We start from the raw sequence: 21,216 nt of genomic DNA, 5'->3' as shown, positions 1-21,216 counted from the left end.
TCGAACCCGACCCGAACATATATGAAACCCCAATGGCCTTAGGAGAGGCTGGATCCGAAAAACCCGATCCGAACCGAATGCCTGATGAATAAACAGACAGCCATATACATAAAGCAAATTTCATGAAAACAGAACAAGTCTATTTTTATTACATTAACTTTAGGTTTCGTCTTAACACACACTGGTCTGAAACAAAGCTATCTCCAGGCTCCTTTATTCTCAGAAACATTTGGATTACCTTTGAATAAGTGAAATTTCAAGAGGAGGATTCCTTAAACTCTTGCAACTGCTTGAAGTTCATCCATGGCTTAACCCAAACTTTGGCTTCGAAGTTCTTACTCTTGCCACCTTCACTTGCTTCTAGAGTTAAGTGGTACATGGTTCCTGCAACGACCTGTTCTCTTGCCTTAACAATCTTCTTGAACGCAAGAACCTTGTTCTGCACTTACCCGGAAACAATCAGACAAAGATTCTTGTCATAAATTTCCTTAGGATCTATAACCAAAAAAACAGAGGAATAATCAAAGACCTCTCTGTTGTTATGCTCCTGGATAGCAAATCGAGCGAGACTCGAGATCACTCCACTGCTATGGTTTACTCGGAGATCATGAACGCCTTCTAACATCATCATCGTCTTCTCCACGCTTTTCTCTTCTGATCTGCAAAACCCTAATCGAATTGTTCCACAGAGAAGCCAGATGATCTTATAAAAGCATGTTTATTGCATGTCTCGTTACGTTTTTATCGTAATATAAGATACAGTGTCTTAGCTTTTAATTAATAAAATTTCTCAATAAAAGAAATAAGAGACGTCTCTTACTTTTTTTAGTTAAAATTTTTTTTAGTAAAAACTAAAAAAAAATAGCTTTTAATTAATAAAATCTCTCAATAGAAATAAGAGACGTTTCTTATCTTTTTTTTTAGTTAAAATTTTTTTTAGCAAAAGCTAAAAGAAAAAAAACTCAACCTAAACATTTTTTATATCTTTTATTTAAGAAACGTCTCATAATTTTTTTAATTAAAAGCTAAGAGACCAGACCTAACCTAAAAAAACCTACAATAAACATACTCTAGCTTATGGCTTCATCGGTCTTTTCTTGACGTTTAAAGAAGGAAAGTGACAAGTCACGGGATGAATGACACGTGTCACCACCTGAACGGGAAAGGTCGTTTATTGAAAAGTCAAAGAGATAAAAAAAAACCAAAAACAAAACGGCAAGATTTGTCTGTGTCTTATTCACAAGGAACGGCATGCATTTTCGCAATCGATTGTCGTCATCACCACTATCATCATCACTGGATCGATTTTACCACATTGAGCTTCGTTCTTCCGGCAACCGATAAAAAATGGCGATGGAAATCGTCGAACCGAACACCTGCATTAGAGGATGCTGCACCAGTAAATCAATTCCTCTTCATCTCTCTCCTTCTTCCTTCACTCTTCTCTCCCCAATCGCTAAAGGTAACTGCTTCAGCTCTCTCACCTCTCTCTCCGTCTACCTCCGGCTCTGAATTCGATTGGTGTGAGCATTGTGTTTCAGGATCAGAGAGTGTAGTCTACGAAGCGATCCTCAACGGGAGAAGAGTCGCCGCGAAGAAGCCAATCTTGTCTACTTCCGATGACCTCGACAAGTTCCATAAGCATTTACAGCTCTTATGGTATAATCTCTTTGGACCCATTTGAAAAAGTTTCTTACTTTAACACATTTCAACACAAAGTTTGATTCTTTTTGGATTTGGTGAAGCAATCTTGATCATCCAGGTGTGGCTAAGCTAGTGGCAGCACACGCCAAGCCTCCAAATTACTTGTTTTTCTTTGAGTTCTATGAGGCTGGGAACTTAGCTGAGAAGTTACACGTGGAGGAGTGGTCTCCTAGTGTTGATCAAGTGCTAACGATCACGCTTCAGTTGGGTATATGACTTCATCTCCTTATGATGATGGATTCTCAATGGATACATATATGATTCTAAGTCTGTATCACTCATTTTTTTTCAGCTAAGGCATTGCAATATCTCCACAAGAATGGGATTGTTCATAGAGATGTGAAACCAGCTAATGTTCTTGTAATGATACTCTTCTTCCATCACCTGGAGTGTTTTTATCTTCTTAATGTGAAGCTTAAGTGAGGTTTTGATTATTGATGCAGCTTGACGAGAAGCTGTCCCCATATCTGGCTGACTTCGGTTTAGCGGAATACAAGAAGGATTTGCGTGAAGTTAATCTACACAACTGGAGATCCTCTGGGAAGCCAACCGGTGGTTTCCACAAAAAGAATATGGTTGGGACACTTATTTACATGGCCCCTGAAATACTTAGGAAAGAGATGTTTACTGAGAAATCAGATATCTATAGCTTTGGGATTTTGATCAAGTAAGAATTGTCTTGGCTAGAAGTTGAAAACTTTCTTGCATTCGTTTCTTCATTCAGATGCTTAAATTTGTTTGCGGTGTATTTAGCTTTCTTCTTAAAAGATCTTTTCTTTTGAAGTAATGTTCCATTTTCGACATTGCAGTGAGCTTTTAACTGGAGTTGTTCCATATACTGATCTTCGTGCAGAAGCTCAGGTTAAAATATATTTCCTCATTTCGCATTTTAACATGACCATTCCTGTTAGAAGCTCTTGAACCGCATATATATAACTGTTTGTATATATTGCTAATGTGTAGCTCAATTACATATAAACGCATTCCTTACACAGTGAATATATCTGGATGGCAGGCTCACACTGTTTTAGAGATGAATTACACAGAGCAGCAACTTACAGCTGCCATTGTGTCTTCTGGTCTCCGACCTGCTCTTGCTGAAACTGGATTAAACATTCCGAAGAGTTTGCTGGATCTTATACAAAGTTGCTGGGGAGCTGATCCTTCTAAGCGGCCTTCTTCAGACGATGTGGTTTTGGAACTAGAATCACTTTGGCAGCTAGAGAGAGAAAAACAGCCAAGTCATTTCCTTGAGACAACTTCTATTTCCAGGAGCGATAAAGATGAGGTTGCCATCAAAAATACAAGAGATTACGGAGACAACATTAATTGGTCCAGTCAAGGGGAGTGTTTATCCAAGAAATCGTCTCTTTCAACTGCCCCTGATCTGAAATCATGGTCTCGTTCAACAGATGACTCTTCAAGATATGTCCCTATAGTTTCTTGTGGGTCTTTTGCAACATGTGGAAAAAGAGAATCCATGGAAGATACACACTTCCTTATGCCCCACATGTGTAATGAAGAGAACATTCACTTATTTGCTATATTTGATGGCCACAGAGGTATACTAACAACCATTTTTAACTCAGCATGCATCAAACATCCATCATTTTACACACCTCTTGTTCAAAATTCGTTAGTTATTCGTCAGATAGTGTTTATAATAGCACCCTAATGACATGCAGGTGCTGCAGCTGCTGAATTTTCTGCTAAAGCTTTGCCAGGATTAATTCAAAGCTTATCTTCCACAAGGTTAATGCTCAGCGCAAGCGTTTCCGGCTTACTTCTTCAGCTTGATTTGTTCAAAAACTCATTCATATGTTTCATTTCAGCGCTCAAGAGGCACTGTCACAAGCATTTGTCAGGACTGATTTAGCTTTCAGAAAGGAAATTCACTCCCATCGTCAATCAAACAGGGTGAGTCAGAAAGACTGGCATCCTGGTTGTACCGCTATAGCCTCTCTCCTAGTGGACAATAAGATTTTCGTTGCGAATGTTGGTGACTCCAGGGCTATTATATGCCGTGCCGGCAGCTCTTTTGCTCTAAGTAAGGTGAGATAGGATTATCACTACTGAAGTGTGCTAATTTATTGCCGTTTACCACTAAGTCATCTCTGGCGTATGTTATCAGGCACATCTTGCTACCTGCATTAAAGAAAGAAATCGTGTGATTGGAGAAGGTGGACGTATTGAATGGCTGGTTGACACATGGAGAGTTGCTCCTGCTGGTCTTCAGGTTTGCCCCTTATGTATTTCACATATTTGCTTAAAACAATATCAACATTAAAGGAACATGAAGTTAGTCCATCGTAGGCGATTCAGTTTATCCTTCTTTGTAACAGGTTACCCGGTCCATAGGAGATGATGACCTAAAGCCAGCTGTAACGGCAGAACCAGAGATTAGTGAGACCATTCTATCACCTGACGATGAGTTCCTGGTAAATATTTTAATTTTATGATATTTTGGGTTGATTACTTGTCAGTTGGGAAAAATAATAGGTAAGACTTGGTTAGGTTATGGCGAGCGACGGGCTCTGGGATGCTATGAACGATGAGGAAGTTATTGGTATAATCAGGGATACTGTAAAAGAACCTTCAATGTGTTCCAAGAGATTAGCAACAGAGGCTGCAGCACGTGGTAGTGGTGATAACATCACAGTCATTGTTGTCTTCCTGAGACCAGTTTCTACAGCTGAAAGGATTTACTAGTAGCCAGTTCTTACACAGTATTAGATGCAACTTCTTTACATATAAATTATTTTTCATGAAACTTGAGAACAACCAGTACAAAGTGTAATTCTTTCTTTAGAGGAATATATGAACATGTAAAGCACTGGGAAACTTGAGTGCATATATTCCTGATTACATCAGCTTTATTACAATTGATTGTGTGTGTTTTATTTAGAAATTTATAGTACTTAATGTTTCAGAATAGTGTAATACAATAAGGGATGAGAAAGAAGAAAAATAAGAAGTATAATGGAGTTGGACGGCTTGAGTATGCTCGTCTCAGAATCCATATGCTTTCTAAGGTATTAATAGTTAGCCTACAGCCCTGCACTATGGTCATCTTGGCAGTAATGCACACTTGTTACCTCTATAAGATTTAACCTCCTGAGATTTCATCTCTTTGGTTAGTTGTTTTCCTGTCTTTTTTTTTATTTATTATTGTTTTCCTAATCTTGGCACTGACCCTTTGCTCAGTGCATCTTGCAAAAGTGTCTGGAAGCTCTGCAGGAACATGTCCCATTCGACTGTTGTCATGTCCCCGAAAGACACACCTTCTGATTCAGCATGGTTCACACGCATCGGTGGGCTCCTGCTCCTCATGGTGCCTCCTCTCTTCTTTTCTTTTGCATTCACAGTAATCCGCTGGTTCTGTGAGGATAGCATTGAAGCAGGTATGGAGTTTGCACGTGGCCCTTTTGGAGCCAAAGGTGGTTTAGATACATGAAAGACCTCTGTTATCTCCACTTCACATTCGAGCTCCGCGTTCACTTCATTTCCTTTGTCAACTGCTACAGTTGCTTTCGCTTTGGTGCAGAGTGTCTCCAACAGACTGAGACTATCTTCACCTCTATAGAAATCCCTTGTCATCTTCTCACCTATCTCTGCAAGACAGAGCCCTGCAGCTGCTGCTTGTTTCAAGAAAACCGTGCAGACAATGAGGACCCTTATGGCAGATTCAGGCAAAGACTGTAGTTCATTTCTCAGAAGCTCCGCGTCTTTGAAAGGGTCCAGATCGGATATATACTGCAGCTCAGTGTCGGTGAACGGAACCAAAGCTTGAGGCCAGTTTAGCCACTCAAAGTAAGGATCATCTAGGCACTCAGGGAGGCAGAGACCATGATCTATAGGCACAAGCTCAGCTGTCCCAACTCGGTTATAACGCTTGTCTTGATCACAGCTCTTCACCAGCATGTTCCCAGCGTGCCTATCAAGGTTCAAGACTCTCACGTCAAGTATTCCAATCCTGTGAACCGAGGTAACCGTAAAGCTTCCTGGACCTAACTCTCCAGCATCAAAATCATGACACACAAATCTCTGCAAGGAAGCAACCTTATAGGGAAAGGAAGAGAAGGAGAAGGCGTCGCTGACGTGGAACGGGACATGCGAGATGCTAACCAAAGCTGTTGGTGGAACATTAGAGAAGCCTTGGTAATCAAGAAGGTAAGCAGCTAACTCTCTGATACCTGTTTCACCAACAGGGATAGAATGTTTCATTCCCGGTTGCCCTAGCATCAAACTTCCAGACTTTTTAGGATTGTTTAAGGCCAAAGGCTCCTCATCAACCGGTTTAGCTACAGCTATGTTATGACCCTTTCCGGTTTGGAGAAGATAAGCACCTCCCAAGCCACTTGGTAAAAGCAAAGGCTGAGCTCCAGATACAATAGCCATTGTCACCTCAGCCACAAGGGCACGGACGGTGGGAACACTCTGTCCACCAAGAATCTCAATCCGTGGAGCACACGTTGCTTTCTTGTCTTCCTCCATATTAGCAGAGGCAGCTATGGAGAAGCAAGGAGAGGAGACGCTGCGATGGATGTTGTCATCTTGAGACATTCCATTTAAGGATTGCGCCAGGCTAGATCCAAGGAAGTTGAAGTCAAGGTTGGTTAGGGATAAGAGTCTGCATCTTTGTGAGGATCGTTTGAAGTAAGGGAACTGGTCACTGAATGGATCAATAGCCACGGCCATATCAGAGATCAATGTAGTCTTGCAGGTGATGATTAAGGTCGTAGCCAAGCAATTCATACCAAAACCTAATTTTTTTATATACACAACTAAAGAACTCGTTTTATACAGTCACAAGATGGTGTGTCCTTTGCTTCGCTTGAATCCATTGTGCTTATGTGTGAATCACCGCAATTTTCTGCAATATAATCACAAGGAAACCCTAAGAAAACAACAAGAAGAGAATGATTGCTTGAGGGAGAAGGTATTGTAAAATCAAACAAACCCTGATGAAGGCATTCAGTAGAGAGAACGGAGAAAGATTGAAACAACAGAAGGGAGCTTCAGAGAAGCCGACACACACTGTCACCGGAAAAAAACTTATCTCTTTTGTTTTTTCTCCTGAGACTCCCCTCTTCCGAACGATACTTTCTTTCTCCTTTTTCTTTTTTGTTTTTTTTTTCCTTTTTTGATTTTTCTCTTTCTTCAAACCCTTTGCATCTAAATCTGTTTGTGTAATGCTATAAATGTCTTTCTTGTTTGGCACGTTATAGGTTTTACCGCGTTTTTCTGAGGTAAAGAAAAGAACAGAAAACGAGAGTTTTTGCTTAAAATAGACACTTACTGAAAATAGCTAAGAAGCTATCACAATATTTTATTTTGGATCGTTAACAACAAACACATAGTTTTTGTATGTCTAATGGTCCTTGTGAACAAAGGAGTTGAGAGCTTATACTATTTTGAATGTGAGCCTTTGGAGGCAGAAGTTCTATGCAGGTATCCAGAGCTTTTGAAACATACCTCTTAGAAGAATTTCTAAAATGAGCTTGAGTTTAATGTCAAAGATCATTTTAGAAATTCTTCTTGGCAATTGAAAGCTTAGTTTTCATGGTGGCCTCATAATCAACATCCTATGCATAATGTCTGCTACGTCTCTCACACCAACCTCATCTTCTGACTTACCAAAGAACATGGGAACTGCAACACAAGCACCCCTCCATAGCATTTTCTACAACAAAGTTAATTATCTTTTAAGAAAAATCTGATCCTGTCACATTAATATCTATCTAGTTCATAGCTTGTCTATGTTACTTACTCGAAACAAAACATCTGACATGACAATGTATTTCTGTTTGCTACTGGTGGAGTGGAGAGAAAGCTCTCGATTGCCATCTGACATGACACGCCATATATAAAAGATATTTGACAGGAAAGTCTGCTTTGGCATCAAGCAATATGCTTACCATCTGGAAACGATGATCACCTTTGCTTGCTCAAACTGCAAGTCTAGAGACAACTGGAGGTGGTGAGTGCTGTCTTGGAGAGTGAAGCCGAGAATTGTTATACATGACAAGTTGACAACTTAAGATTCTCATCAACGTTGTATATTCATCATCACTTTACGTAGGCAATCAACAATGACTTTTTGTGGAAGATATTACTTTCTTGATTCGTTCGATCGCTCCGCACCGTCAGTTTCTGAACACGAGTTTCTTTTATAGTAACGAAGATATATATCAAACCCACCCAAATAACATTGACATAAAGCATATAGAAAATGATGATACGGTTTTACACAGACGCAGAAAATCTACAGTAAAAGATAAGAGAGAATAAGAGAGAGATAAGAGAAGAAAGCTCAAGGGCACACAAGGCATAGAACACATAGTGAGACCAAAGTCTTTTTACTTTAGCTTCACCTTTAGTAATCAAAAGGCCACCCACCATAACCCATATGTGACTGTTGCTGTTGCTGCTGATGGTAGTTATGATTCTCATCGGTTCCATCCGAGTTTCTTGTCCCTCCACGGTTCTGTGTGGAGTTTGAGGTTGAACCAGACGAACGAAATGGCCAGAAGGAAGAGAAAGGATTCCTTCTTTCATTGCTGCTCTCACGGCTATTACCACTACTACTACTACTACTTCTGTTGTTTCTGGTGGTGGTTCTGTTTTGACTACTCGAAGATCCTCTACCTGATGGTAGCTCTTGGCGACAGACCGGACATGAGTTATGCTGAACCAGCCACGGGACAATGCAGTCAGAATGATAGATGTGGTTACAAGGCATCTGTTTCGCTTCTGTTCCCAATTCAAATTCGTCTTTACACACAGCACAGTTGGAGTCCGAAGACCTAAGATGCCTCTGAGCGATCTTGATGGTAGGCAATGCATCTATTGAAGATCTAGGAGCAGGTGGTGGTCCTCTGCGAGTAGTAGTCCCAGCTGAAAGCTGCTCAAAGAGCTCTTCAAGACCAGGACCGAAGAAATAGTCACCAGTGTTGTTACCACGTGTGATGCCGATGCCTGGTGAGCCGCCATTGAAGAGTGCTTCGACTCCAGATAGTCTGTAAGGAACCTGACCACCAAAGATCAATAAAGGAGCCAGACCAGGGAAGTTCTCAGGACCAGAGCTGATGGATCTTCCTCTGGTTTCTCGGTTCCTCATAAAGTCGGACAAAGCATCCATGAGATCGAAAGTAGGATCACGTTCCACAACGTCCCTGTGAGATCTGAACATATCAAATGGGCTGGCTTGAGGGATTTCAAGCAGCTCAACAAACCCTCCTCCACAATAAGAACATACAGGGTCTCGTCCGTGTAGCCTGACAGCACGCTGGCATCTATGGCACCAGTGGGTGTTTCCACCGCTTGACATATTCTCACTGTTGTAAGTTCCCTTCTGCGCACTCAAAAAACAAGACCACAACTGACAACAACTAAATCCTCTTCTTGAATCCCCTTAGAAGTTTAGCTCATTTTACAGATATAAGCCTGCAAAAGCGAGTACATGTTGGTCATAACTTATCCACATATTGCCAAGTAGACACTCCAAAGACTCTTGAGAAAGTTCTTTAACTTTGAATTTACATCAATTAATTGCACGTTACAAAGTTCAATAAATAGAGATCAAGCTAAGTGTTTGCCACAACACTATATTGCCAAAGTTTGAATCTTTTCATAACGAATATCACTCAATCATGAACCGAACAGGCACTATAAAGTCTAGCTGCTAAATTAACACACAAAGGCCGAACATGAAGTTTTCAGCTTTGTCGGAAGTTGGATATGAACTCGGAACTTAAATGATGCAAGTCACCTTCTCTAGCTAAACCATATTATATATAGAGAGAGAGAGAAAGAATGAATGAAAGGGCAAGGAGACAAGCAACGCAACAGATGTAAGAAGGGATAAATCAAAAGAGTTTCAATAGTACATAACCATATCAAGACAAAAGCCAAGTTCAGAGACCACGAGATTACCTAGTCATCTGGAAGAAGTAAAGATTGGAGGATCTGGAAGACAGATGAGAAACCCTAGAGAGAGGATTTGGGGGAAGAAGAAGACGAAGACGTAGTAGAGTAGAGGAACGAGTCTAGAAGAATCTCTTTCGTTTCTGTGTAATTAACGCACTGAAAACTCTCGCTGTTTGACCTGACCCCACCTCTCTTAACTTCTCCACTACTATTAAGTTTTTTTTTTTAATTTATTTTGGCTATTAATGGAATAAAAAAGTTTTTTTTTTTTTTGGTTACACATTTTTAAATATAAAAATTAATTTTAGATATATAATTGTTTTCTGTTAAAAAAAAGATAGATAATTGTTTTGTTTAAAAAAATGTGCTATTTTTATATATTAAATTTTGATTTAAAACATTATGAATGGGGTGTTAAAAAACATTATAATTGGATGAGTCAATATTTGTGAAATTTTATACTCTTTTTGCTGAAGATTATTTTTAGCTGAATAATTTTTCTTACTAATAATGATGTCAAAAAGGTTATAATGTCGGTCATCCTCATTGTTGTTAAGCTGTGTCCGAAGATTCTCATTTACCCCTTTACTCTTTCACACTCTCAGTCCATTGTCGAAACAAAGAACTCAACCCCTAAGATTTCTAAAAAAGTTCCAAACTTTATATAACCTTCTCCTAACCTCGAATCAATCAATCAAAATGGGAAAAACCCACATCGAAATCTGTTTGATATCAGCACGAGGACTCCGCGTCGGAACCGGATTCGGATCCTCGCTGCTGAAACACCAATGGTACGCCGTCGGATGGATCGATCCAGAATCCAAGTATTGCACGACCATCGACGCTTCGAGATCAGACAACCCTCTTTGGAGAACAAAGTTCGCTACTTTACTCGATGATGATGATTCCAAGATTCAAGCTTTGCACGTTGAGGTTTATAGCAGGGAACCAATCTTCTTGAGGAAGAAGCTTCATGGCTCTGCTACTGTCTCCTTGAAGGAGTTTTTGGTTAAGTATAAGAAACAGAGTTCGGTTGTTGAGGAAACCGGAAGCTATCAGCTTAGGAAGGTGAACTCAAGTAAGGCTCAAGGGTTTGTTGATGTTTCGATTCGTGTATCTGCTGAAAGACAAGACTTTGGTGGTTTTACTGGTAAATGTCTCTCTGAAACTATGTTAGTTTGGCATTTGTCTTGACCATGAGAGAGTAAACCCTGATTAAAAGTTTTAACCTTTATACCTAGAAGCTTGCTAAGTGTAAATGGGTATGTGTGTAATGGGATGAATGTATTGAAAGACAGCAACTTTGCTGAGAACACTCATCATTGTTCTTCTTATTCTATTGGGCAGGAGATTTTGGAGGAGTCATGCTCTCTAACAACTCCGGTTATAACAACACTTCAGGGCAAAACTACATGTCCGGTTCATCACAGCATCCATTTGCTTCATTGAACCAACCAAACAATCCAAACCCATTCTCAGTCCCGCCAGATAAACACCACTCCCCAATGCCTAATCCTCTAACGAACAACGCTTCCCCACAGATGCAGCAACCTTACTATCCTCCTCCTCCACCAATGCAGCAACCTTACTATCCTCCTCCACCACCATCAACTTCTACCGCAGGCTACATGCCTTCATACATGCCGAGATCAGAGAACGCTGTGAACATTCCATCATCATCATCTGGAGGAGCAGGAAGAGGGTATACAAGGCCTGGACCAGGGGGTTCTGCAGGATTGGGAGCTGGTGCAATAGTTGGAGCTGCTGCAGCTTTCTATGGCAGGGACTATCTATCAGGAGGATTCGACTTACCTACGAGCTTACCTCTCCCAAATTTCTCCATCCCAAATATCTCTCTCCCAAATGTCTCCATCCCAAATGGCTCCATTTCCATTGATCCTCCATTTTGATCACACTCCTGACTCCTGAATAATTATATGAAAAGTGGCTACAACTTGTTCGGCATGGCTTGTGACTTGTGAGACTTTATAAGACTATATATGTATTTGATATGATAAGAGGTCATTCCATCAAACTTTCTATATGGTGTTGCTTGAAAAATTTACATGATGTTTATAAGCAAACTAATGGGGGATGAATCTTGTTATGTAAAGCTCTATGTACATAGTCACGAGTAATAACAATGCAGGTCATTCACTGGAATTGGCAAATGTGAAATGAATTAAATCGTATGCAGTCTCACCAAATCTATTTCACGTAGACATTGTTATTTACAGAGCTTTGTGGGGGTGGTAGGGAGAATAAATGAATAAACACTGAGGAGAGATCTCAGGGTGATTATAATATATATACACAATGAAGTGAATTTTCCACAAGAAATCAGAATTGGGCTTATGATAAATTCCATCCACGCTGGTGATACCAACCGAGTACGCATTGACGCTAGCATCATGGGCATGTATGGTTTGTACCATAGTACAGCCAAAATGTTCAAGTCGAATCTCTCCAAGATGAAGAAGACCAAAGCAAAGCCAGAACAGATGTATTTGAGTGATGAGAAAGGCAACACAATCCTCTTGGTTTTGCTCGAGTTTCATTCAGATGAAACAAAACTGAAACAACAAAAGATTCTGGGACTATCCTAATAAGCACCTAGACACAAAAGTAAAGCAAGAAATTTTTTGAGTGAGATCAATACTCAATACAGCAAAGGTTTTACAATGTTTGTTTTGAGCCTCCGTGGGCCGCAAGCTATTGGCTCTTTAACTACCATAAAGCTAGATTTAACATGCGTGTCGTTTCTTAAATTGGAGATAACACCGCTTGTCGTTTATATTTGGTGGAAGGATTCATTCCCCTTGCCGTTGGGACGAAGGCTAAACTGAGTAAGGACGCACTTGATTAATCTCATCATAGCATTACTAAGAAAATTTGTTTTAAAATTGCACCTGCTTGACTTTAATGCAAATGAATTTGATTAGATTTAAAAATATTGATTATCAAAAATTAAATTGTCGCATACACAAGTGTATGTTTAGTACTATATTTTGAGTCTCTGCGAACTGTTGACTTAGTTTGAAGAAAGCTTGAATCACAAGTTTTCAAATCTTATCGAGTCATGGTTTCCATGTAGGAGTCATTGATTAGGATTAGACAGAATATTTATGAGTCATCTAAATATATGTTACCTAATGAGATTACTAATTATCTTAACTTGTATATAAGAAAATGTCAAATTGTGATAAAACTTATGAGTTGTAGAGATTGTTTAGAGAGAATCTTAGTTTTGAGTTATTCTCTAACGTTGAAAACTTTATACCTTCTCGTCACACCAAATCCAAACCAATGGGCAAAATATTTATTGAAATCTGTTTGATATCAGCACGACAACTTCTTGTTGGATCCGGATTTGGATCCTCACTACTGAAACACCAATGGTTCGCTGTTGGATGGATCGATCCAGAAGAAAAGTATTGCACCACAATCGATGATTCAAGATCAGACAACCCTCTTTGGAGAACAAAGTTCATTTCTTCACTCGACGATGATGGTGATTCCAAGATTCATGCCTTGAACGTTGAGGTTTATAGCAGAGAACCAATCTTCTTAACGAAGAAGCTTCATGGCTCTGCTACTGTTCCCTTGAAGGAGTTTCTTGCTATGTATAAGAACCAGAGTTCTTCTAGTTCTGTTTTTGAGGAAACCAGAAGCTATCAGCTCAGGAAGCAGAACTCAAGTAAGGCTCAAGGGTTTGTTGATGTGTCGGTCCGTGTATCTGCTGAAAGACAAGACTTTGGAGGTTTTACTGGTAAATGTCTCTGAGCTTATAATACTGTCATTATGTTTCTTAGGCATTTGTCTGGACCATGAGACAGTAAACCCTGATTAAAAGTTTAAACCTTTTTTACCTAGAATCTCGCTAGAATCTGTAGAATGAACTGAGTGTAGGTGGGTGTGTGTCTAATGGGGTCGATCTACAGAATGACACCAACTCTGCTGCTTCTTGGGTTTGTTTGTAAGAGAATTCTCATCATTCTTGTTGTTCTTCTTCTTCTTCTCAGGAGATTTTGGAGGAGTCATGCTCTCTAACAACTCAAGTTACATGGCCGGTTCATCACAGCATCCATTTGCTTCATTGAACCAGCCAAACAATCCAAACTCATTCTCAGCCCCGCCAAATAACCACCACTCACCAATGCCTAATTTTCTAACGAGCAACGCTTGCCCACAAATGCAACAACCTTACTATCCTCCTCCACCGATGCAGCAACCTTACTATCCTCCTCCTCCACCAATGGAGCAACCTTACTATCCTTCTCCTCCACCGATGCAGCAACCTTACTACCCTCCTCCACCTATGCAACAACCTTACGATCCATCTGCACCAATGCAGCCACCACCACCACCAGCAGGCTACATGCCTTCATACATGTCGAGGTTGGAGAACGCTGTGAACGTTCCATCATCCTCATCATCTGGAGGAGCAGGAAGAGGAGCAAGGCCTGGACCAGGACTGGGAGCTGGTGCAGCTTCTTATGGCAAGGACTATATCTCAGGAGCAGAGCCGGACGGGAAGTTTTCGGGGCCCTATACAAAATAAAAAAAAATTACTGATGAATTATTTATTATTGATTTATAAATTTTGCAAGTTTCTTTTAAAACAATTAGTATAAAATTGATTCAAATATCAATTATACCAATATAAAGTTTATCTAATATTTTATAATCATTTCCAAAAACTAAAATTTTATAAATTACATTTTTACCTACTTTTTTAATGAATATTTATTTTATATACTATTATATCAAAATTTATATATACATATACAGATTTTTCTGTTTAAAGTGTGGCCTCATAAAATGGGATCCTCATTCAAATGTTTCAAATAAATATGTCCAAGCCTGGCTCTGGTCAGGAGGATTCGACTTATCTCTCCCAAATATTTCTATCCCAAATGGCTCCATTTCCATTGATACTCCATTGGGTCACACTCTTGAGTTGTAAAATGGCAACAAGGCTTGTGAGATTATCTGAAAAATTATAAGACTATATATGTATTTGATATGATAAGAGGTCCCATTTGGTTTCTTAGGGAATTTGATCGAACTGTTATTACTTTCTATATGGTGTTGTTAGAATATTTACATAACATGATGTTTATTAGCAAATTAATGGGTATGAATCTTGACATGTAGCTCTACGTACATAGTTCCTAGCAATAATAATGTAGGTCCTACACCATTTCCATGTAAAAAAAAAGTTCGATAATAAGTTAATAACCAATGAAAATTAATTTAGCAAAAAAAAAACCAATGAAAATTAAATAGGAGAGGACTGAGGCCTTTGATGTCAGGAAAGGCCCGAAGAAAATCTTAGGCTTATGTCATACCTTAGAAGACAGGTTTTATGGACCTGAAAAAAGTTATAAGTCATGCCATAGATCCAACAACCGAATTTATATTCAACTAGTATAGGATCTTTTCAAAATTTGCATTTTCGAAAAGTACTACACTTGTATATCAACGGAGGTTATAAAATGACCCGTATACAATAGATTAAGAAGATTAATTTATCTTATAAAAATTATATACATAAGTTAATGTTTTCAACCATTCCAAAAACTAAATTGAGCTTATATACCACCAAAGAAAAACCTCTAAGGTAGATAAAGTAATATGTAGTATTGTATTGATCTATGAAAATGAGATTAGGTACATTGATATTTCACGATCAATGTTCAAGAAATGGCTATGAGGTTGTTAGGATTAGACGGACGCATATACCGATTTTTTTGAACTCTTTTGAAAAAATATTTAATTCAAACCCAATTTGCTGACTGGGGGGATTCTACCTATACAGAGACTAAACCGATTTTAGAACACTGTTCACAGTACAATAATTTCAACAGTAACAGTAATGCTATTATCCTTATAAATTAATAATCATTTTGTAGATTATAAGTGCAATAGATTTGTCGAGTTTTCTTTGTTTTTTGATGTTTGCTGGGTTGTATGTTCTAGGACATCGTTTTCTCATTTCATTAATGAAAAAAATCTAAGTTGGAAAAAAAAAAGATTTGTCGAGCTTTTATAAATGTACTTTTTGAAACATGTTAAGGTATCATATATTTGTAGTAATTAATTAGCAGAACCATTTTGCATTTTTTTTATCATGCATGTATTCTTTTTTGACATTCCCTTTCTCAAAAAAAAAAAAAAACACGTAAAAAGATGATACATTTTGTCCGTAACCACGGGCCTCAACTCAAATTTACTTCTAAACCCTAAATTCAGACATACTGTTTATTTGTTTCCTTCCTTCGACCAAATGATACTATGATGCCCTTTCTCTTAAAGGTATTGGTTAGTTGGAGCTCACGTGATGCTGGATTATCTGTATTATTAGTTGTAGACCCTGCATGAACCACTTGCTGCGTTTCCATATCTGTATTATTGTAGACACTGATGAACCACATAATTACCTTTGAAAATAATATTAAAATAACAACTCGAGATAGTGCACGAGGTCTATATTTTAATCACATGCGAGTTTTAAACGATGTACTTCCAAACATAAATTTATTCTATTGTCGAGTTATTCATCATGATGTTACGAATCGATTTCTAATTACCTTTGTTTTTGTTTTGGCATGACCGGTCTATAAAAACTAGTTCAGAATATGCATTTTATAGGATTTAGGCGTAACCCGATTAGGTCTTTGTGTGGTTGTGATCCAATAATTGACACCAAAAAGTCGCAAGCCAATTATTGACCCAAAATAAGTCGCAAGCCAATTATTAACCCCCGAAATAAAGTTGTGAGCCTATTAAAACAACTGTCAGATATGTAAAAGACATTTTACTTGACCAGCACACGTTCATATTTTGATAGGACTGGCTAGCTGGATTGACCCTTACATATTTTGCTAACACTTTATATTAGCCATTGAGTGATTTACACTCAGGACGGTGAGTGATTTAAGCAAAGGACGGTGTGAAGTCTTTAAAAAGGACGATGTGAAGTTGTTAAGCATTCCATGCTCCATCTCCAGTCATCGGGAAAATACAAATTAACAAGTACAAAAGTTACTTATTTTACAAAATACGAATAAGGCAAGAAACCAGCTCTCTCCCCATATTGTGTCATTTCAATTCCCAAAAACAAGAGTACACGTCTTTAAGAAAAATGAAAAAAAAAACCATCGTAATTGTATCTATAACTTAGGGACCCTATCAATAGTCACTAGCTAGTGTTGTGTATATATCTTTGGAAGAAAGCTTGTAAATATGACTATATATTCTTTGAACACAACACTAGCTAGTGACTATTGATAGGTTGTTTCACATAAAATTCTAAATCATATTGTTAATTAAATTACATACTTATGTTCCTTAGTTAAATTCATCACAGCTAGCGAGGTAAATGCAAATCCCTATTCAATTAAATGTCAGTTTTGCACTAGTGATCGACGTGTCTAAAATGCAAATATATCATGATATATTATGACATGAGAAAACTGAAACATGTAGAGAAAGAAGGAGCTCCCTTCAGTCCAAACACAGATAAAGAAGGATGAAAAACATCTCCCGCATCATTCACACAGTCACTGTGGCCTAAAATTTCTTGTCTTTTTTACCACCGGTGTTTGGATGGATGAGTCGGCAGATATTTCTACTCTCTTCTTGTTCTATCCATGATTGGACTGAAAGAATCTCCTTCTATATCTATCTTGATATAGTTCCCTACATACACTTGAAGCACTAAAGGCAAGATTTATATAAAAGCAACTTTGGGTTCAATTGATTGTACGAAGAACAAATAAGGCATAGTTTCAAACACATGCACTTTTCTGTTGTTTATGGCTATCCCGCGATAAAAAAGACATGTGACCAAGACATGTGCCTATGTACTTATATTTGGACATTTGGTTTGAAATGGTATTTGCATGTATTTATAAATGCAGAGAATGCCAACTATGATATAAGTATATACAAATATTTGTAAATGGGAATCAACTTACAAGGTTTGGATGCTGAGATTTATGTTTGAAACTTCACAGGAAGCAAGAAGTCTTACTGTACAAGAAAGACTACTGATGGGTCTTGTCAAGAAGAGGCTGCCAAGAGAGAGACAGGGGACGAACTGCTCATCAAACATTGAAATCATAAACATATTGTTTTGTGAATGATGAAGCTCTGTGCATATGAACAGTCCTCATATTAATAACAAGTTAACAAAATTAATAATAACCACTTGAGTAAATATATGCATTGGCAAACGACAGGTCTCAAAACATGTGCGAAAAGATTCCACCATAGTCATTGCAGAGCATAATAACATAAAACAAGAAAATATACAGAAAGACAACATAATTTTTTGCCTTAAAAACATAATTTTGTTTGACCATTTGGTAATTATAAGCCAAGGTTATTCAATTTTCTCATGAGATCCTCAGTTTCTGGAGAGTTTTGTGCAAGAGATCAGAGTCCAAAATCATAGAGAAGTTGCTGTTTTCAAATACAGTTACACAATAAAAACTCTATCAGGATTTAGAAAAAGGTTTCTTCATCAATCATGCATAATATGTGTCCTTAATGACATTATTCTTGAATCATGATTTAGACAAGGTGAAAAAACCTAAACACAGAAATGAAAAGACTAAACTTTTTTTTTCTTGTGGGCTATGTATAAGAAATAGATATTGGATCTAAAGTAAGTTGGGATCTAAGGTAAGTCGTAGATTTAGTAGAAGATCCTAAGATGAAGTAAACAAAACCCTAAAACCGGATTTTTTTTTAAAAAGAGTCAAAGAGATCGATCTCAAGCAAATCAAAACTAATGATAGATGTGATGATAAGAAAACACTTACAATGGATCTTGAGATTCCATGACCACCTCAGAATTTTGGAGCTGTCTGAAAACCCTAACTTGCTCTCTATTAATGACGAACAGTAACTTATATAAAAAGGAGAAGTGTGGATATAACCACACTAGTACTTAGCTAGGTTTTAGCAAGTAGTGGTTCAAAGAAGTAACAAACAAAAGAGATGGTGATAATGATGATAAATGATGAATGATGGTGGTGAGGTTGGGTCAATGTCTTCATGAGAGTCAGGGAAAGCTACCTGTTTCTTCATCTCTCACCATATCTCACATACATGATAATGTATGATATATAAAGGAAGATGGCGACTTGTATAATTTTGTGTTATTTTTCAGGTTTTTGCCGATTGATTTTTGATGGGAGAGAGCTAATAAAAGGTTCATCAGCCAGCTTTTTAAGGTTCTTTAGTTTTATATTGGATCATATTTAATGAGCGGTGGAAGAACTTGAGAATTAAGATAATGTTTTTTAGTACCTATAGTCTTTTTTATTCGATTTCTTATTCATTTTAAGCTTAGATTAACGAGTAGACCAGAGATGAAACAATAGTAGCTAGAAATCATATTATTGTATACTTAGGAATCAGGATGATTAGTGTATCTATTATATAACTAGTCCCCAAAAATAATGCTATCGTTGTCTTTATGCATTCAAGAATCTCGCAAGCTCGTGAACACACATTTCTCCAAAAACAAAGACATTTCTCCAAGTGAAAAATATATAAACACCCCAAGTATTAAATACTTTCAAATTTAGTCAAAAAGTGTATTAAATACTGAATATGTTTTGGAAGCATTCAAAACTCACAAGTTTTCATTAGTGTGGAGTCATTTATTTCTTGCATATTAAACATAAAATACTAAAAAAAATACTCTGATTCTTGAAAATACAGATTATGTGATATTTTAATATATATACATGTAACCTTCTATTTACTATATATTAATATATTTTTAATAAGCCATATATGAAAAGCACATCTTAAGCAGATCCATATATTCTAACTTATAAATTCAAAATTTTAGAATCCCAAATATTTTACTGAGTCCTAATTATACTTGAGAAACTGCAAATTATATTATCAAGAGCTAATCAAGTTATTTACAAAATAGTCATGTTGGTTAATCTGATTGATAAATGATAACTAATAATTAATAGTAACATTTCATATACATTCTTTTTGTAGTGAATCTTCTTAATCTATTCATTCATAGCGCTTATGCCATAAGAAAGATAATGCAACTGGTCGATGGCATGATACTACAAACAAACTTTAGACGACCTCTCATAAAGTCACATATCAACCATATGGTTGTGTAAAGATTCACATATTATTGTTATTTATAAGATTCGTGATCGTCACATATACTTAGGTAAAAAAGTAAAGCAGCATACAAAGTTTCATGGTCTCAGTGAACCAAAAAGATATAAGTGGGTGTGTGATTCATATAAGATTGATCCCAACTCAGATATAAAAAAGATTACGTCAAGTCCTCCTTCCTCTCGGAGCAGGACCACCATTGTCTGATTTTAAACAACCACAAGAAGAGCTTTAAAATGACGAATTTACCCCTGCCAATCTGTCATCTGACCGACCAGAGAGTAGCAGTGGCCAGTGGGCATGGAGTTTTGAACTTTCTTACACTGTGGGTCCTTTGTGTTGTGCTTGTTTCTTCATTCAAGAAGACGCGGTAAGTAAAAAAAAAGGGTCCTCCACCCGACCCGACACGAATCAACCCGGGTTCTATAGGTCTATTATGTCTAGCCTAGGACTGAGTGTAGCAGATTAGAGATGTTATTAGTTGGTCATATAAATTTGGTGAATGGGAAGGAATAATAGGACTGTGATAAGCTTCCAAGAAGTTTAGCCGCTCAGCTATTAGCTATAAGTCTACTATATATCTATCTTTAGGACTTAATGTGGCACATTAGAGCATGTTGTGAGTTGATTAGAGCGTAGTTTAGCAACTGGTGAGTCTCTCATTTATCGATCTTGTGGTTTGTTTCCTCATTATGACATGAAGCTTTTGGTGGTGCACATTCCACCAAAAGTCATTCAGTTTTGTAGTTCTTTCAGAAGTGTTCCGAAAGAGTGATGAATGAAGGCTTCTTGGTCGGTGGTTTGGTCTGCAAGTTTTAACGCCCCATGCGAAGGGGCTTCAGGTCTTGCTCATTTGACAAGTATAAAAGTTTCCGAGCTCTTAAGCTCAGCAATCTAAATCATTATCACAGCTCTCCTTATGTTCATATTGAAATAACAACATACGATTAAAAGCAAAATGGGTTCTCTTTTCTGATTAATTTTGGAGTGTATGAAATTTTCTTGTGTTATAACATTTGAGAAGACCCATAAAGGAACAAAAACTTATTCAGCTTCATCGCCAAAGATGCGATAAACAAACTTAGAAACAAGAAAGAAAGAAAAAAAGAAAAAAACTCAGAGTTTGTCAGTGAGAGTCTTTGATGATCTCTCTCACTCAGTTCTCTTCAGCTGCAGGTTTATCAATGAACGTCTTCTTTATCCAATCAAAAGGCTGTGAGATAGGCAAAGATTAATGTCAGCGAAGGAGAAAATAGTCAAAAGAGCTAAAGGGACCTACTAATCTCTTGATAACACAAAACCACAAGCTGAGAACATTGTCTGTGTCAGTAATGGATGTAAAGACTTAAACTTCAACAGAAAGATGGAAAACAACAAGTACACACACTAGTTCATGTCTCAGTCTAAAGAAAAAGT

General features: G+C 37.7%; 6 protein-coding genes across 7 annotated transcripts; 3 read left to right on the top strand and 3 right to left on the bottom strand.

Moving 5' to 3' along the window:
• Window positions 1-89: 89 nt before the first annotated feature.
• LOC106443565 (cysteine proteinase inhibitor 3) lies at window positions 90-733 on the bottom strand. The gene is made up of 2 exons (XM_048775783.1): window positions 530-733; window positions 90-439 (listed from the first exon to the last, which is right to left on the bottom strand). Exons 1-2 carry the CDS (start codon window positions 629-631, stop codon window positions 257-259), a joined length of 285 nt encoding a protein of 94 aa, XP_048631740.1. The 5' UTR covers window positions 632-733; the 3' UTR covers window positions 90-256.
• Window positions 734-1,257: 524 nt separating this feature from the next.
• On the top strand, window positions 1,258-4,586 carry LOC106438011 (protein kinase and PP2C-like domain-containing protein). Of its 2 annotated transcripts, none has more exons than XR_007338114.1 (12): window positions 1,258-1,462; window positions 1,542-1,659; window positions 1,746-1,912; window positions 1,997-2,064; window positions 2,148-2,371; window positions 2,514-2,565; window positions 2,720-3,266; window positions 3,390-3,456; window positions 3,537-3,751; window positions 3,836-3,940; window positions 4,047-4,142; window positions 4,219-4,586. XR_007338114.1 is itself a non-coding variant. In XM_048775782.1 (12 exons), the coding sequence occupies exons 1-12, from the start codon at window positions 1,348-1,350 to the stop codon at window positions 4,411-4,413; spliced, it is 1,974 nt and encodes a 657-aa protein (XP_048631739.1). In that variant the 5' UTR covers window positions 1,259-1,347; the 3' UTR covers window positions 4,414-4,586. The 2 variants fall into 2 exon arrangements, 1 of the variants encoding a protein (XP_048631739.1); XM_048775782.1 differs by having other exon boundaries at window positions 1,259-1,462; window positions 3,537-3,756.
• Window positions 4,587-4,854: 268 nt separating this feature from the next.
• On the bottom strand, window positions 4,855-7,657 carry LOC106438012 (phosphatidylinositol 4-kinase gamma 1-like). The gene is made up of 2 exons (XM_013879046.3): window positions 6,665-7,657; window positions 4,855-6,577 (listed from the first exon to the last, which is right to left on the bottom strand). Exon 2 carries the CDS (start codon window positions 6,457-6,459, stop codon window positions 4,870-4,872), a length of 1,590 nt encoding a protein of 529 aa, XP_013734500.2. The 5' UTR covers window positions 6,460-6,577; window positions 6,665-7,657; the 3' UTR covers window positions 4,855-4,869.
• Window positions 7,658-7,891: 234 nt separating this feature from the next.
• LOC106438014 (probable E3 ubiquitin-protein ligase RHC1A) lies at window positions 7,892-9,850 on the bottom strand. The gene is made up of 2 exons (XM_013879047.3): window positions 9,640-9,850; window positions 7,892-9,150 (listed from the first exon to the last, which is right to left on the bottom strand). The coding sequence occupies exon 2, from the start codon at window positions 9,032-9,034 to the stop codon at window positions 8,081-8,083; it is 954 nt and encodes a 317-aa protein (XP_013734501.2). The 5' UTR covers window positions 9,035-9,150; window positions 9,640-9,850; the 3' UTR covers window positions 7,892-8,080.
• Window positions 9,851-10,174: 324 nt separating this feature from the next.
• On the top strand, window positions 10,175-11,737 carry LOC106438015 (protein SRC2 homolog). Its single transcript, XM_013879048.3, has 2 exons — window positions 10,175-10,783; window positions 10,981-11,737. The coding sequence occupies exons 1-2, from the start codon at window positions 10,333-10,335 to the stop codon at window positions 11,541-11,543; spliced, it is 1,014 nt and encodes a 337-aa protein (XP_013734502.2). The 5' UTR covers window positions 10,175-10,332; the 3' UTR covers window positions 11,544-11,737.
• A 1,074-nt stretch (window positions 11,738-12,811) lies between these two features.
• On the top strand, window positions 12,812-15,719 carry LOC106441865 (protein SRC2 homolog). Its single transcript, XM_013883619.2, has 2 exons — window positions 12,812-13,402; window positions 13,656-15,719. Exons 1-2 carry the CDS (start codon window positions 12,940-12,942, stop codon window positions 14,192-14,194), a joined length of 1,002 nt encoding a protein of 333 aa, XP_013739073.1. The 5' UTR covers window positions 12,812-12,939; the 3' UTR covers window positions 14,195-15,719.
• Window positions 15,720-21,216: the final 5,497 nt, after the last annotated feature.

The sequence above is a fragment of the Brassica napus genome, chromosome A3 (genome assembly GCF_020379485.1).
Source record: "Brassica napus cultivar Da-Ae chromosome A3, Da-Ae, whole genome shotgun sequence".
In the NCBI taxonomy this organism is placed as follows: domain Eukaryota; kingdom Viridiplantae; phylum Streptophyta; class Magnoliopsida; order Brassicales; family Brassicaceae; genus Brassica; species Brassica napus.
Note: the sequence above shows the minus strand (reverse complement) of the source record. Positions and strands in the feature narration are given on the sequence as shown.